Source organism: Tachyglossus aculeatus, chromosome 14 (assembly GCF_015852505.1).
Source record: "Tachyglossus aculeatus isolate mTacAcu1 chromosome 14, mTacAcu1.pri, whole genome shotgun sequence".
Lineage (NCBI taxonomy): Eukaryota > Metazoa > Chordata > Mammalia > Monotremata > Tachyglossidae > Tachyglossus > Tachyglossus aculeatus.
This window is the reverse complement of record NC_052079.1, coordinates 49,572,769-49,589,865: the sequence shown is the minus strand read 5'-3', so window position 1 is coordinate 49,589,865 and position 17,097 is coordinate 49,572,769. Positions and strand designations below refer to the sequence as shown.

Sequence of the window (17,097 nt, the reverse complement as noted above, 5' to 3'; positions counted from 1 at the left end):
CTGAAGCTCCACCCTCTTCCCGGGCATCACTTTCTTATGGAAGCTTCTCACCCAACCAGCAATCGCTAACATTTACTGAGCGCCTCCTGGGTGCGGGAGCACCGGGCCGACCACCCTCTGGACTAAACAGAAATGACCGCCCACCAGACAGTGAGGTAGGAGTTGGACAGAGATGTTGGGAAAACACGAGTTGGCTGGTGGAGGGCTGAAAATGCGGTCATTTTCCATTTATTGTTGCGCAGACAGAGCTCCCCGGGGAGTTCGGACGGTTTGGTCCTCACTCAACAGATAGGCAGAAGGAAGCACAGCCCAAAAGCTGTTGTTCATAGAACCTTTGGCAACTGACCTCCGAGGAAGTCTTCCGGACCAGAGACGGCCTGGAAAAGGAGCGGTCACCACCCCGGCCACATCGGGCCCACCCTTTCCCTAGCCGGCCTCAGTTGGTACTGAGTTGGCTGGACTGTGGGGGGACAGGCCCAGAGAGGTCAGTGAGAGGGGACAGATCGGTGTCCTTTCCATTGGTGCTCTGAGGGGGAACAAGGGAGGAAAGAAGGCACTCGGCCCCCGTGCCAGGTTTACTCTGGCCCAGGGGGCTCTGCAGCTCCCCGTCACCGGAAATCCAAACGCAGCCACCGCGGCTGGAATTCGGCCTCTAACTCAGACTGGTCAAACAGCTTAATAAATATCTCCAAGGCAAGGAGGAAGAAAGGTGTGTGTTTTTAGGGGGGGAAGGTCAGAGGGAGAAAGTGCCTCCTGCGGCCAATCCTGAGGCCGAAGCAAGAGTCTGGAGGAGAGGAGACCGACCCCCTGTGCTCAGAGAGAAAGCCAAGGAAGCTGAGCACTGCTCCTTGACCCCCTCATCATCGCCACGGGCCCGGAGCGATGGAGCCGTGAAGGGAGGAGAGCTGAGGAGGGATTACAGTTGAACCTGTGGCAGTGAAAGCTACAAATTGCGAGCTGTTTCTTGGACGTGGGTGGGAGGGGAGGGCGGAGGTGGAGTGGGTGGGGAGGGAAGAGGCAGCCTTGGCAGTCAGTTTGGCAGGGATGGGGTCAGGGGTCGGTAGTGCAAGATTCCCGCCGCCATCTCGATCCTCTACCGCTCAGCTAGTCGGGAATAAAAACCTTGTTCACTCTAGAAATCCAACCAGATCAGATCTCCTTGGCAGCTGCCCCTGCTGCCCACAGCAAAGAGAGAGGGAGGCACAGGGAACTCTTTGGGGGGCTCAACCCGAAGATCTTGAGCAAGGGGAAGGCCACGGTCCAGGAGAGCCCCGCTTCCTCCTCCTTCCTCTTCTGGGTGGATCCTGAAATCCTCCTCAGGGGAGAGAATAGGGTGCCCCGTCTCAGCTAGAACCTGTGCCGGTGGGCAGGGTGGGAGGCAGGGGGCTAACCAACAGGGCCTCTGGCTCCCAGGGTCGGGGACGGAGGCTCTGTCGGGAGGCCGGGTCTCCCGCCTGGCCGGATCTCCCGATTGGCTGGGCCCAGCTCTTAGCTTTTGTCCTTAGGTGACTTGCTTTTGGAGTCATGCTTGTTCCCCAGAAGTTTTAGCACCTTGATGGGCTTGAATTTTCCTTTCTTCTTCCCCTCGGGTTCGGCCTCCTTGTGGAAATCTGCAGAAGGGAGGGCGAGAGGAGGCTGGTCGGATTGGGAGATCGGGATGGGGTGATCGGGGCCGGGGCAGCGGAGAGATACTTCCCTCCCTGAGGCTGCCCACCCAGGCCAAGGCTGAGGACCCGCCTACGAGTCACAGCTACAGCGCATCCTTGCTGGACTCCCGATGCCCCTGCAGCCCTGACAGAGCACGTTTCCACGTTTACTATGTGCAAAGCACTGTTCTAAGCACTGGGGTAGATACAAGTTAGTCAAGTTGGAACAGTCCCTGTCCCACATGAGGCTCACAGTTTTAATCCGCATTTTACGGATGAGGTAACTGAGGCACAGCGAAGTGACTTGCCTAAGGTCACACAGCAGACTTGTAGCAGAGCTGGCGTGAGAAGCCAGGACCTTCTGATTCCCAGGCTTGTACTCTAACCACTAAGCCACACTGCTTCTCATATGAACACATATACACATACACACCACACGTCATGTCTAAATTATATACCAATCCCTAGTTTATATAAACCCCTGTAGGCTGAAAGCTCGTTGTGGGCAGGGGACGTGGCTACCAACTCTGTTGTACTGCACTCTCCCAAGCGCTTAGTACAGTGCTCTGCACAGTAAGCGCTCAATAAATATGATTGAATGAATGAATGCTCTGCACACAGTAAGCTCTCACTAAATACCACTGATTGATACCAAACTCTATATGTTAATCCCTTCTTTATATACCAAACCCTGGTTTACATAGTAATCCCTAATTTATGTACCAATCCCTAGTTTATAAAACAAACCCTATCAGACCCAGTCCACAAGTGAAGTCTAAACATTTGGCTCACCCCAGGGGAGAAGGAATCAGGCTTTTCAGGGACCCCAGGATAAGGGATTGACCCCTACTTCCTCACTTACCTTTCTTTTTGATCATGGCTTCCAACATCTTGTCTTCCTCTTTCTCCCTGAAGCGAGAAGTGAGAAAAATGCAGAGAAGCAGTAAATGTAAATCAGGAAATCAGTAAATGTAAAGCAGTAAATCAGTTTCCAATCACGTGGGGAAACGGGGAACCAGCAGAGCTTAGAATAAGCGAGAGTCGACAGTATCGTCACCCAATCTGTTAGAAAAGCCCCATCCTCCTCCTATGCCTCACCAAGACTTCCACCTCAATAATAATAACGATGGCATTTGTTAAGCGCTTACTATGTGCAAAGCACTGTTCTAAGCGCTGGGGGGGATACAAGCAGGTTGTCCCACATGGGGCTCACAATCTTAATCCCCATTTTACAGATGAGGTAACAGGCTCAGAGAAGTGAAGTGACTTGCCCAAGGTCACACAGCAGACATGTGGCAGAGTCGGCATTTGAACCCATGACCTCTGATTCCCAAGCGCAGGCTCTTTCCACTGAGCCACGCTGCTTCTCTGACCTCAAGACGCCACGAGCTGGGAGAGTTATACCCGAGGAACAAAATCGGTGGGCGGATGGGCGCGGCCATCCAAACTGCCCTGTCTGCTCAACTCAACAAGAAGCAGCGTGGCTACACCAAGCAACGTGACTTAATAATAATGATAATAATAACAATAAAACAGATGATAAATAAATAATGATAAAAGCAGATCAGGAAAGTGGTGACAGATAACAATTACAAACCAAAAAGGGGTAAACTCCACCTCATACAAAGTATGTTTCTGAAACCTAAGTTTTATCCAGACACTTCAATTTCCCTTAGAAGTGCAAATTCGATTAATTTACATTTAACAGTGGGGTGGGAGAGAAAGAGGGAGAACGATTGTCCTTGCTTTTAATACCATCAGAGAAATGCACTGGGGTTTGTCCGAGGATCCTTTTGATTCCTGTATCTATAGGTCAACCACACGCCCAATAATAACGATGGCATTTATTAAGCGCTTACTATGTGCAAAGCACTGTTCTAAGCGCTGGGGAGGTTACAAGGTGATCAGGTTGTCCCACGGGGGGCTCACAGTCTTAATCCCCATTTTACAGATGAGGTCACTGAGGTCCAGAGAAGTTAAGTGACTTGCCCAGAGTCACACAGCTGACAATGGGCGGAGCCGGAATTTGAACCCATGACCTCTGACTCCAAAGCCCAGGCTCTTTCCACTGAGCCAGGCTGCTTCACAAAGCTCTAGCTTAGTGGCTACAGCACGGGCCCGGGAGACAGAAGGACTTGGGTTCTAATCCCGGCTCCGCCACACGTCTGCTTTGTCACCTGTATATATGTATATGTGTTTGTATGTATTTATTACTCTATTTATTTGTGCATATTTATTCTATTTATTTTGTTACTATGTTCTGTTTTGTTGTCTGTCTCCCCCTTCTAGACTGTGAGCCCGCTGTTGGGTAGGCACCGTCTCTATGTGTTGCCAACTTGTACTTCCCAAGCGCTTAGTACAGTGCTCTGCACACAGTAAGCGCTCAATAAATACGATTGAATGATGAACTTGTATCACCTCCAGAGCTTAGAACAGGGCTTGGCACACAGTAAGCGCTTAACAAGTACCGTAATTACTATTATTAACTCCTTTTCTCAATGGCCCTCAGGGCAGGTAACTAAGGTTCCCTCTCCCGGGGGCAGATCCCGTTTCCGCTGGCGGGTTACCTCTGCCGGTCCTCATCTAGGCAGTTGACGATGGCGTTGCGTTGCTCTATGATGGTCACCAGCTCCCGCATCAGCATCTGCTCCCTGGCCCGATCCTCTTCCGTCCAGTCTTTGTCTGCCCAAGGCCAGAGGTCAGAGTCAGGGGGGTGGAGGGGGCAACCCTAGCAGGCGACCTTAGTAGCTAAACCCAGCTGCAATCACTCCCTCCACCTTAAGATCGCTTTCAACTGCGGGCATGAATGCCGACGATTATGGGGCCTCGGGGTGCCGGCTTTTCATTTTGAACATGGGCGCAAACTTAGAGTTGGAGCTTTAAGACGGTGGGGTACCTGTCGGGGGGGAGAAGGGAGGGAGAAATGGAAGAGAAGGAAGTGGAGAAGGGAAGGATGAAGAAGTAAATGGCTCACAAGCGGCGGTGGCTCCTTTCCGCCCTACTCCGAAAGATCCGCTCGCTTGCCTCACCCCCAATCCGGTCGCACGCTCCCACAAGGTGGCTGTTTGGTAGCCAAATTCTATTTATTTTCTTCATGATGTGCATCTAGCTTTATTTGTATTTATTCTGATGACTTGACACCCGACCACATGTTTTGTTGTCTGTCTCCCCCTTCTAGACTGTGAGCCCGTTGTTGGGTAGGGACCGTCTCTATATGTTGCCAACTTGGACTTCCCAAGAGCTTAGTACAGTGCTCTGCACACAATAAGCGCTCAATAAATACGACTGAATGAATGAACAAGGACCCACAACAATTCCCCGGACATTCCCCGGCCCGGAATGCCCTCCCTCCTCACATCCGCCAAGCTAGCTCTCCTCCTCCCTTCAAAGCCCTACTGAGAGCTCACCTCCTCCAGGACGCCTTCCCACACTGAGCCCTCTTTTTCCTCTCCTCCTCCCCTTCCCCCCCGCCCTACCTCCTTCCCCTCCCCACAGCACTTGTATATATTTGTACAGATTTATTACTCTATTTTACTTGTACATATTTACTATTCTACTTATTTTGTTAATGATGTGCATTATAGCTATAATTCTATTTGTTCTGATGATTCTGACACCTGTCTACATGTTTTGTATTGGTGTCTGTCTCCGCCTTCTAGACTGTGAGCCCGTTGTTGGGTAAGAACCATCTCTATATGTTGCTGATTGTACTCCCCAAACGCTTAGTACAGTGGTCTGCACACAGTAAGTGCTCAATAAATACGATTGAATGAATGAATGAACTCTGTGCGGTGTCAGGCCAGGGAACAGTAAGCTCATTCATTCATTCATTCAATTGTATTTATCGAATGCCTACTATGGGCAGACTGCTGTACTAAGAGCTTAGGAAAGTACGATACAACAATAAACGGTGACATTCCCTGCCCTCAACGAGCTGACAGTCTAGAGGGATGAGCTGGTTGTGGGCAGGAAATGTGTCTGTTTATTATTGTACTGTAATAATAATAATAATAATAATAATAATAATAATGGCATTTTTAAGCTCTTACTATGTGCACAGCACTGTTCTAAGCACTGGGGGGGATACAAGGTGATCAAGTTGCCCCACGTGGGGCTCACAATCTTAACCCCCATTTTACAGATGAGGTAACTGAGGCTCAGAGAAGTTAAGTGACTTGCCCAAGGTCACACAGCAGTCATGTGGTGGAGTCGGGATTCAAACCCGTGACCTCTGACTCCGAAGCCCGTGCTCTTTCCACTGCATGGGACAATCTGATTACCTTGCATCTCCACAGTACTCAAAACAGTGCTTGGCACACAGTAAGAGCTTAACAAATACCAATTATTATTATTATTAAATGACTTGCCCAAGATAACACAGCAGACATGTAGCAGGGCCAAGATTAGAACCCACACCCTTGCTCTATCCGCCAAGCCATGCTGCTGTTTAAGCGAAGCTGGGGATTCTAGATCAAAGAGTCTCCCCTCTACCTAATAAATAAGTAGAATTTATAATTCAGTTGAGATTCAGTGAGCCCTTAGAAAAACACCCAAGCGCTTAGGACAGTGCTCTGCACACAGTAAGCGCTCGACAAATACAACTGAATGATGAATGAATGAAGGGAAATCTACCCGTGGTGCCCTACCTGGGCTCGGTAAACTGAGTAAGGGACACTCAACCCCGCCTTAGGGATTCCCACCATGTGGTGTCTATTTCTATGTCCCACAAATGCTGCCCATGGGGCTCTTTTGGGGGGTGTCCCGGCTCTTAGAAAAAGGTCAGGTGGGTCACCGGTTCCCCTCCAGCCCCAAGGAGGTGCCTCCCACCTAAGTCTCCTCCTTCCGAGGCCACCCGACCACCCCGAGCGGCCGGCCCGCGCCGAGCCCCTTCCTTCCTCTTCCCCTCGTCCCCCTCTCCATCCCCCCCATCTTACCTCCTTCCCTTCCCCACAGCACCTGTATATATGTATGTACATATTTATTACTCTATTTATTTATTTATTTTACTTGTACATATCTAATCTATTTATTTTATTTTGTTAGTATGTTTGGTTTTGTTCTCTGTCTCCCCCTTCTACACTGTAAGCCCACTGTTGGGTAGGGACTGTCTCTATATGTTGCCAATTTGTACTTCCCAAGCGCTTAGTACAGTGCTCTGCACATAGTAAGCGCTCAATAAATACGATTGATGATGATGATGATGATGTTGGGTAGGGCCTGTCTCTATATGTTGCCAACCTGTACTTCCCAAGCGCTTAGTACAGTGCTCTGCACCCAGTAAGCGCTCAATAAATACGATTGATGATGATGATGGGCCACGTGGCCGGCCACAAGCCCCGACCTTTCCAAGTGACTCAGCAGGGCAGCACGGGGAGCCAAGGACAGTAAACCGCAGCTCTCCACCTCCCCATTTCCTATTTGCTAAAATGCTTCGTGGTCGCCCCATCCCGTCTGGGTTAATGGAAGAAGGACTGAAGTGCTCTGCACATAGTAAGCGCTCAATAAATACGACTGATTGATTGATTGACTGACTGAAGGGGAACTGGCCAAAGCCACCGGAGGAAGTCGGGAGAAGACGGGGGCTCTTTCGAATAGAGGCCTGAGCGCCTCGATTTCTCGGGGGTGGGGTGGCAAGGAAAGGTGGGGAGCCGGGGGCTCACCGGGCTTGTTGAGAAGGCACCTCAGCTCGTATTCCACGTCCGCCTGACGCTGTTCCAAGTTCTGCTGCTTTAAGCTGCGGGACAGAGGGAAAGAGGGACGGCATTACTAGCCTGTGGGGTCCCGGACCCCTGGAGGAGGGTTAAGGGGAGCTTTCCTCCTGCCCGCAAGGACCCTCCCTCCGAGGGACAGGCCTGAAACGCCGGCAGCCAGTGCGTGTCTCGAGAGGGGAAGATGACCCAATTAGGGGAAGACTCAGGCCGCTGCAATCATTCCCGCTGCTTCCACGCTGAGAAGCAGCGTGGCTCAGTGGAAAGATCCCGGGCTTTGGGGTCAGAAGTCACGGGTTCAAATCCCAGCTCCGCCAACTGTCAGCTGCGTGACTTTGGGCAAGTCGCTTCACTTCTCTGGGCCTCAGTGACCTCATCTGGAAAATGGGGATTAAGACTGTGAGCCCCCCGTGGGACAACCTGATCACCTTGTAACAGTGCTTTTCAGAGTAAGCGCTTAATATATGCCCTCGTCATCATTCCCCTGCCTCAGCCGGGTTTGCTCCCAAGCTCCCTGCTTTCAAGGCCCTGCTGAAACTCCATCTCCTCCAGGAGGACTTCCCTGATTACTCTCTCATCTAATAATGACAATGGCATTTATTAAACTCTTCCTATGTGCAAAGCACTGTTCTAAGCTTTGGGGAGGTTACAAGGTGATCAGGTTGTCCCACGGGAGGCTCCCAAGAAGTGACGCAGCGTGGCTCAGTGGAAAGAGCACGGCTTTGGAGTCAAAGGTCATGGGTTCAAATCCCGGCTCCGTCAGTTGTCAGCTGTGTGACTCTGGGCAAGTCACTTCACTTCTCTGTGCCTCAGTTCCCTCATCTATAAAATGGGGATTAAAACTGTGAGCCCCCGTGGGACAACCTGATCACCTTGTATCCCTCCCCAGCGCTTAGAACAGTGCTTTGCACATAGTAAGCGCTGAACAAATACCATCATTATTATTATTATTAAGTGAAGTGACTTGCCCAAGGTCACCCAATGGGCAAGCGGCACAGCCAGAATTAGAACCCAAGTCTCCTGACTCCCGGGCTCCTCCCACCAGGCCACGCTGCCGCTCATTCTATCGATCGGCTGATGGATTAAGCGGGGGAGGACCCCGGTGGCTCCCGGGGGGCGGATTTTTCGGTTCCCCGGCCACTCCCAACTCACACGTAGACCAGCTCGGACTCCCGGCGCACGAGCAGGTGCTTCTCGTGGATGAGTTTGAACCAGTCCACCAGCAGGTCATCCTCGCGGCTGTCTGCGAACCGAAAAGCCCCCCGCTTCGGGTGAGCGAGGCCGCCGCCGCCAGACAGAACCACCCGCCTCCGTCCGGGAAACCCCGTCGCTCTTTGGGGGACACACGTCTCGCCGCTACCCCGCGCCTCTCCCCAAGACGGGGCCGCGGTAACGGAGCCGGCGGGAATTGAACTCCTCTCCCTCGGAGCGGAGAGCCCGGGCCGCCATGGCTCCCAGACTGGCGTGTACCGTTCTCCCCACTGCGCAGTTTCTCCTCCAGTAACACCCCCCGCCGCTCCAGCTCGTCCAGCTGCCGCTCGATGGTCTCCATCTCCCCGTGGATGTCCTCCTCCGGGATGTACTGGTCAGACTGGACCTGCCCAACCGAGCCACAGAACGTCACCGGGGAGAACGGCCGGACCCCTTCCCTTTCAATCGTATTTATTGAGCGCTTACTATGTGCAGAGCACTGTACTAAGCGCTTGGGAAGTACAAATTGGCAACATATAGAGACAGTCCCTACCCAACAGTGGGCTCACAGTCTAAAAGGGGGAGACAGAGAACAAAACCAAACATACTAACAAAATAAAATAAATAGAATAGACATGTACAAATAAATAAATAAATAAATAAATAGAGTAAAAAAATATGTACAAACATATATACAATATATATATACATATATATACATATACCTATATACACACACATATATATACATATACACATATATACATATATACATATACATATATATACACATATATAGATATATATACATATATACATATATACATATATACACACATATACACACACATATATATATACACATATACACATATATACATATATACACACATATACACATATATATACACATATACACATATATACATATATATACATATATATACATATATTCATATATACAATATATATATATATATTCCTTCTCTCCCCTTGGGGAGACGCCTCGTACAGCGGTTACGTCGCTCCTGGCCCCCGTAGAAGGGAGAGGGGGCCGTCCAGCCCACTCCCTCCCCCAGTTTCCATTCCCCCAGCTGGGTCCCCTCCCTCAGGATCCTCCGCCTCAGTCCCAGGGACTCCCCTCCTTGCTCCCCTCCACACAAAGGCCTAGGACTCAGAGGGTCCGGGAGCCCCTTCCGCCCACCGGGCCTCGTCCCACTGGTCCGCGGCGCTCCGTGGCTTGGGGCCTGGGAGTCGAAGGACCTGGGTTCTAATCCCAGCTCCGTCACTTCTCTGCTGTGTGCAAGTCACTTCACTTCTCTGGGCCTCCGTTACCTCATCTGGAAAATGGGGATGAAGACTGTGAGCCCCCCCATGGGACAACCTGACCACCTTGTAACCTCCCCAGCGCTTAGAACAGTGCTTTGCCCACAGTAAGTGCTTAACAAATACCATCATCATTCTTATTGTTGTACAATGGGGATTAAGATTGTGAGCCCCACATGGGACAACCTGATCACCTTGTATCCTTGGAGAATACAACGCTGCTTCACCTTGGAGAAGCAGCGTGGCTCAATGGAAAGAGCTCGGGCTTGGGAGTCAGAGGTCATGGGTTCAAATCCCGGGTCCACCAACTGTCATCTTTGTGACCTTGGGCAAGTCACTTCACTTCTCTGAGCCTCAGTGACCTCATGTGGAAAATGGGGATGAAGACCATGAGCCCCCCAGGGGACAACCTGATCACCTTGTAACCTCCCCAGCGCTTAAAACAGTGCTTTGCACACAGTATTAGCTTAACAAATACCATCATTATCATTATTATTATTCTCTGGGCCTTAGTGACCTCATCTGGAAAATGGGGATGAAGGCTGTGAGCCCCACGTGGGACGACCTGATGACGGTGCTTAGTGCTTAGAACAGTGCTTTGCACATAGTAAGCGCTTAACAAATACCATCATTATTATTATTATTATTATTATTATTATTATTATTATTCGCTCGACCTCAGTTACCTCATCTGCAAAACGGCGATTAAGACTGTGAGCCCCAAGTGGGACACGGACTGTGTCCAACCTGATTAGCTTGTATCTACTCCAGCACTTAGTACAGTGCCTGGCACATAGTAAGCGCTTGCTGGGTGACTTTCGGCAGGTCGCTTAACTTCTCTGTGCCTCAGTTTCCTCACCTGTACAATGGGGATTAAGACTGAGCCCCATGTATATATATATACCTGTATATATGTTTGTATGTATTTATTACTCTATTTATTTTATTTGTACATATGTATTCTATTTATTTTATTTTGTTAGTATGTTTGGTTTTGTTCTCTGTCTCCCCCTTTTAGACTGTGAGCCCACTGTTGGGTAGGGACTGTCTCTAGATGTTGCCAACTTGTACTTCCCAAGCGCTTAGTACAGTGCTCTGCACACAGTAAGCGCTCAATAAATACGATTGAAAGAATGAATGAATGTGGGACAACCTTGATTACTTTGTATCCTCCACAGTGCTTGGCACATAGTAAGCGCTTAACAAATACCAACATTATTCATTCATTCAGTCATATTTACTGAGCGCTTACTGTGTGCAGAGCACTGTACTAAGCGCTTCAGAAGTACAAGTTGGCAACACATAGAGATGGTCCCTACCCAACAGTGGGCTCACAGTCTAGAAGGGGGAGACAGACAAGAAAACAAAACATATTAACAAAATGAAATAAATAGAATAAATATGTACAAATAAAATAGAGTAATAAATATGTACAAACATATATACATATATACATCATTATTATTATTAACAAATACCATTTAAAAAAAGGCAGGAACCCCAGTTTCAGCCACACTGTGGACACATTCACTCATTCATTCATTCAATCGTATTTATTGAGCGCTTACTGTGTGCAGAGCACTGGACTAAGCGCTTGGCAAGTCCAAGTTGGCAACATATAGAGACGGTCCCTACCCAACAGCGGGCTCACAGTCTAGAAGGGGGAGACAGAGAACAAAACAAAACATATCAACAAAATAGAGTAATAAATATGTACATACATATATACATCATTATTATTATTATTATTAACAAATGCCATTAAAAAAAAAGGCAGGAACCCCAGTTTCAGCCACACTGTGGACACATTCCTTCACTCATTCATTCAATCGTATTTATTGAGCGCTTACTGTGTGCAGAGCACTGGACTAAGCGCTTGGCAAGTCCAAGTTGGTAACATATAGAGACGGTCCCTACCCAACAGCGGGCTCACAGTCTAGAAGGGGGAGACAGAGAACAAAACAAAACATATCAACAAAATAAAATAGAGTAATAAATATGTACATACATATATACATCATTATTATTATTATTATTAACAAATACCATTAAAAAAAAAGGCAGGAACCCCAGTTTCAGCCACACTTTGGACACATTCCTTCACTCATTCATTCAATCGTATTTATTGAGCGCTTACTGTGTGCACAGCACTGGACTAAGCGCTTGGGAAGTACAAGTTGGCAACATCTAGAGACGGTCCCTACCCAGAAAGGCTGATTCTGACTGAGTTGTTGTCATGTTTGCTACTTGTGTTTTGCTCTGGCACTCTTGTGGCATTCTCCCTACAGACCTTCTGCTCCAACGGAGTGGCTCCTTTCCCGACGGCAGAGAGCCTCGTTGGTCTCTCTATAGGAACTGGCTGCCACGACAGGAAGCAGAATTGTCTGACGTTTGGTTTTTTCGTGTCCTCGGATGGTTTCCTCGGGCCTCACTGCTTTCTGTTTCCTATTTTCAGTTTGTTATACGGCAGCTACTTGGGTAACCCGCTATCATCGTGCTAACAGCCGCCTACAGTGCTACTCTCAAAGCTTTCCCAGGCTGGAGATCCCCCAGCTCCCTCTACGGTGCTTCCCTTATTTGTCGTCGAGACTTTTTTCCTTTTTTTCTGGTGTTTGGTAAGGGCTTACTATGTGGCAAACGCTGTTCTAAGCGCTGGGGCACGTACTAGTTAAGTAGGTCCGATACAATCCCGTCCCACATGGGGCTTACAGTCTAATCAATCAATCAATCATATTTATTGAGCGCTTACTATGTGCAGAGCACTGTACTAAGCGCTTGGGAAGTACAAATTGGCAACATCTAGAGACAGTCCCTACCCAACATTGGGCTCACAGTCTAAAAGGGGGAGACAGAGAACAAAACCAAACATACTAACAAAATAAAATAAATAGAATAGATATGCACAAGTAAAATAAATAAATACAGTAATAAATATGTACAAACATAGATACATATATACAGGTCTAAGTAGGAAGGAGGACAGGTATTTAATCCTCATTTTACATTGGAGAAAACAGGCACAGAGAATAGAGTAAATAGAGTAATAAATATGTACAAACATATATATATTATTATTATTATTAACAAATACCATTTAAAAAAAGGCAGGAACCCCAGTTTCAGCCACACTGTGGACACATTCATTCATTCATTCATTCAATCGTATTTATTGAGTGCTTACTGTGTGCAGAGCACTGTACTAAGCTCACTGAGCCCAAACTCACACAGCAGAGCTAGGATTAGAACAGACTCCTCTGTTCCTCTGACTTCCAGCCCATGTTCTTTCCACTAGCCATGCTGCTGCTCCGCAAGAGCCAAGGAAGCCCATTTCCTCTCCGGAGACGGAGGACTCTGCTCCGTCTCCTCTCTGAAATCATCTTTCCGTTTTATGTAGAAGCTTTCCAAATTCCCCCTCCTTTCCACCCAGCTCCTTTACCATTTCTTCGAACGGTGCCCTTCCTTCCAGCACTATCTGTCCTCCTGGCAGTGGAAATCCCTTATTATTACTACGACCAATAATTGTGGTATTTGTTAAGCACTTACTATATGCCAGGCACTGTACTAAGCACCGGGGTAACAATACGAATAAGAATAATGACATTTGTTAAGCACTTGCTATGTGCAAAGCACTGTTCTAAGCACTGGGGAGGATACCTCCTTCCCTTCCCCACTGCACCTGTATATATGTTTGTACATATTTGTTACTCTACTTATTTATTTTACTTGTACATATCTATTCTATTTATTTTATTTTGTTAGTATGTTTGGTTTTGTTCTCTGTCTCCCCCCCTTTTAGACTGTGAGCCCACTGTTGGGTAGGGACTGTCTCTAGATGTTGCCAACTTGTACTTCCCAAGCCCTTAGTACAGTGCTCTGCACACAGTAAGCGCTCAATAAATACGATTGATGAGGAGGAGGAGGAGGATACAAGGTGATCAGGTTGTCCCACGTGGGGCTCCCAGTCTTAATCCCCATTTTACAGGTGAGGGAACTGAGGCACAGAGAAGTGAAGTGACTTGCCCCAAGTCACACAGCTGACAAGTGGCCGAGCCGGGATTAGAACCCATGACCTCTGACTCCCAAGCCCGCCCTCTTTCCACTGAGCCACGAGATCATCCCAGATCAGGCATAGTCCTGATCCCACAAGGGGCTCACAGTCAAAGAAGGAGGGAGAACAAGTGTGGAATCCCCATTTTCCAGATGAGGTAACGGAGGCACAGAGAAGCTAAATGGTCACAGAACAGGTGAGTTTACTGTTACGCTGTACCCTCCCCCAAGCACTTAGTACAGTGCTCTGCACACGATAAGCGCTCACTAAGTACAAGTGAATGAAAGGCAAATGGCGGAGCTGGGATTACAAGCCATGTCCCCTGATTTCTCGGCCCATCATCATCATCATCATCATCAATTGTATTTATTGAGCGCTTACTATGTGCAGAGCACTGTACTAAGCGCTTGGGAAGTACAAATTGGCAACATATAGAGACAGTCATCATCATCATCATCAATCGTATTTATTGAGCGCTTACTATGTGCAGAGCACTGTACTAAGCGCTTGGGAAGTACAAATTGGCAACATATAGAGACAGTCCCTACCCAACAGTGGGCTCACAGTCTAAAAATGTAGCCATGCTCTTCCCACTCGGCTACGCTCCTTTCTCCTGCAAAGCGGCCCCTGCCCCCACCCCGCCACCCCACCACCGGCGGTACCTTACGCTTGATGAGCGGAAAGCCGTGTCCAGGGGCCGGGGGTCGCGCCGGCTTGGACCCCTTGGGAGGTTTCTTCGCCGAGGGCGAGGCCATCGGGGAAGGCTTCCGGTTAAAGGGGTTCTCCTTGCAGGAAGACTAGGGAATCAGACACAGAAGAAGATGATTCAGAGAGGAGGGCCGGAGAACGGGGTCCCAGGAAGGCGGGGATCCTAGCAGGACTGGAGGTAGGGGTGGGAGCTGGAGTGGACCACAATAGGCCAGCTGATAATAATAATAACAATAATAATAATGATGATATTTGTTCAGTCATTCATTCATTCAATCGTATTCATTGAGCGCTTACTGTGTGCAGAGCACTGGACTTAGCGCTTGGGAAGTACAAGCTGGCAACATTTAGAGACGGTCCCTACCCAACAGTGGGCTCACAGTCTAGAAGGGGGAGACAGAGGACAAAACATATTAACAGAATAAAATAAATAGAATAAATATGTACAAGTAAAATAAATAATAATAATAATAATAATAATGGCATTTATTAAGCGCTTACTATATGTGCAAAGCACTGTTAGAGTTCTGTCTCCCCCTTCTAGACTGGGAGCCCACTGTTGGGTAGGAAATGTCTCTATATGTTACCAACTTGTACTTCCCAAGCGCTTAGTACAGTGCTCTGCACACAGTAAGCGCTCAATAAATACCATTGATTGATTGATTGGAGTAATAAATACGTACAAACATATATGCAGGTGCTGTGGGGAAGGGAAGTGCTTGTTAAGCACTTACTATGCACTGTACTAAGCGCTGAGGTGGATACAAGCAAATCGGGTTGGACACAGTCCCTAACCCCTGTGGGGCTCACAGCTTCAATCCCCATTCCACAGATGAGGCAACTGAGTCACAGAGAAGTGAAGTGACTTCCCCAACGTCACACAGCAGACAAGTGGCAGAGCGAGGAGTAGAATCCATGACCTTCTGACTCGAACCACTATGCCAAGGTGCTTCTCCGGGCTCCAATCCATCAATCGATCGATGGTATTTACTGAGTGCTTACTGTGTGCACAGCAATCAATCAATCAATGGCACTGTTGGAGTGCTTACTATGTGCAGAGCACTGAATTAAGCACTGGGGAGAGAAGCAGCGTGGCTCAGTGGCAAGAGCCCGGGCTTTGGAGGCAGAGGTCATGGGTTCAAATCCCGGCTCCGCCACTCGTCAGCTGGGTGACTCTGGGCAAGTCACTTCACTTCTCTGAGCCTCAGCTACCTCAGCTGTAAAATGGAGATGAAGACTGTGAGCCCCCCGTGGGCCAACCTGATCACCTTGTAACCTCCTCAGCGCTTAGAACAGTGCTTTGCACGCAGTAAGCGCTTAATAAATACCATCATTATTATAATACAATCGAGTTCGTAGACCAATCCCTGTCCTCAAGAAGTTTACAGTCTAGTGGGGGAGACCAACATGACAATCAATTAGAGATAGGGCTCCTCTCTGAGGCAACAAGGCCATGGCCTGGTGACAAGAACAAGGGTTTGGGCACCTGAGGTCATGTGTTCTAATCCCAGCCATCACTTGTCTGCTGGGTGACCTTGGGCAAGTCACTTAACTTCTCTGGGCCTCAGTTACCTCGTCTGTAAAATGGGGATTAAGACTGTGAGCCCCATGTGGGACAGGGACTGCGTCCAACCTGATTACCTCATATCTATGTCAGAACCTAGAACAGTGCTTGGCACCTAGTAAGAGCTTAACATATATCAACATTATTATTATTATTATTATTAATATTTTTACTAAGAGGACAGAGGCTAAAGCTGGGTTTGGAGGGGAGAGGTGGTCACTAGTCGGGACCCAGTATGAGGCTTAAGTGACACTTTCCTTGACCTGAGGAAGGCCAAGCCTTCTAGACTGTGAGCCTGCTGTTGGGTAGGGACCGTCTCTATATGTTGCCAACTTCCCAAGTGCTTAGTACAGTGCTCTGCACACAGTAAGCGCTCAATAAATACAACTGAATGAATGAATATGTTTTCAAAGGGAAACCCCAGCCCCGGGTGCCCGTCTCTGCTTCCCCAGACCGCCGCCAGACAGCTCTCCATCTCTGGGATTCATTCATTCATTCAATCGTATTTCTTGAGCGCTTCCTCTGTGCAGAGCACTGTACTAAGCGCTTGGGAAGTACAAGTTGGCAACAAATAGAAACGGCCCCTACCCAACAACGGGATCAGAGTCTAGAAGAACCCAGAAGCCCTGGCACGCCGCCCAGAATTCCGGGCAGGAGGGAGCTGTTGTGTGGAGAATGGATTAGCCGCCGCTGTCAAACAGAGCTCTGTCAATACTTCCCCACCGCATTACAAATCTGCTCTTTAACTCAGAACTAACAGAACGCAAAGCCGACAGTGAGGTTCCCTCCACCCCACCCAGCCCCTCCATGGGAGCCTGTCTGAGAAGGCCCCTGTGGCTTTCCCTGGGGTCTCCTCCTGGAAACGCCCATCCCACTCCACACCCGGGGTCAGATCTCCTGCCCCTC

At 48.6% G+C, this 17,097-nt stretch overlaps 1 protein-coding gene across 1 annotated transcript in view; it reads right to left on the bottom strand.

The window, feature by feature from the left end:
- Window positions 1-212: 212 nt before the first annotated feature.
- The window catches only part of MICALL1 (MICAL like 1), a 43,476-nt gene continuing 26,591 nt past the window's right edge, over window positions 213-17,097 (bottom strand). The window contains exons 10-16 of the mRNA XM_038756783.1: window positions 14,582-14,716; window positions 8,825-8,951; window positions 8,507-8,597; window positions 7,307-7,380; window positions 4,214-4,328; window positions 2,509-2,555; window positions 213-1,610 (exon numbers count right to left, since the gene is read on the bottom strand). Of these exons, the coding sequence (XP_038612711.1) occupies window positions 1,489-1,610; window positions 2,509-2,555; window positions 4,214-4,328; window positions 7,307-7,380; window positions 8,507-8,597; window positions 8,825-8,951; window positions 14,582-14,716 (711 nt within the window). The 3' untranslated portion in view covers window positions 213-1,488. The remainder of the gene's footprint in view (window positions 1,611-2,508; window positions 2,556-4,213; window positions 4,329-7,306; window positions 7,381-8,506; window positions 8,598-8,824; window positions 8,952-14,581; window positions 14,717-17,097) is intronic.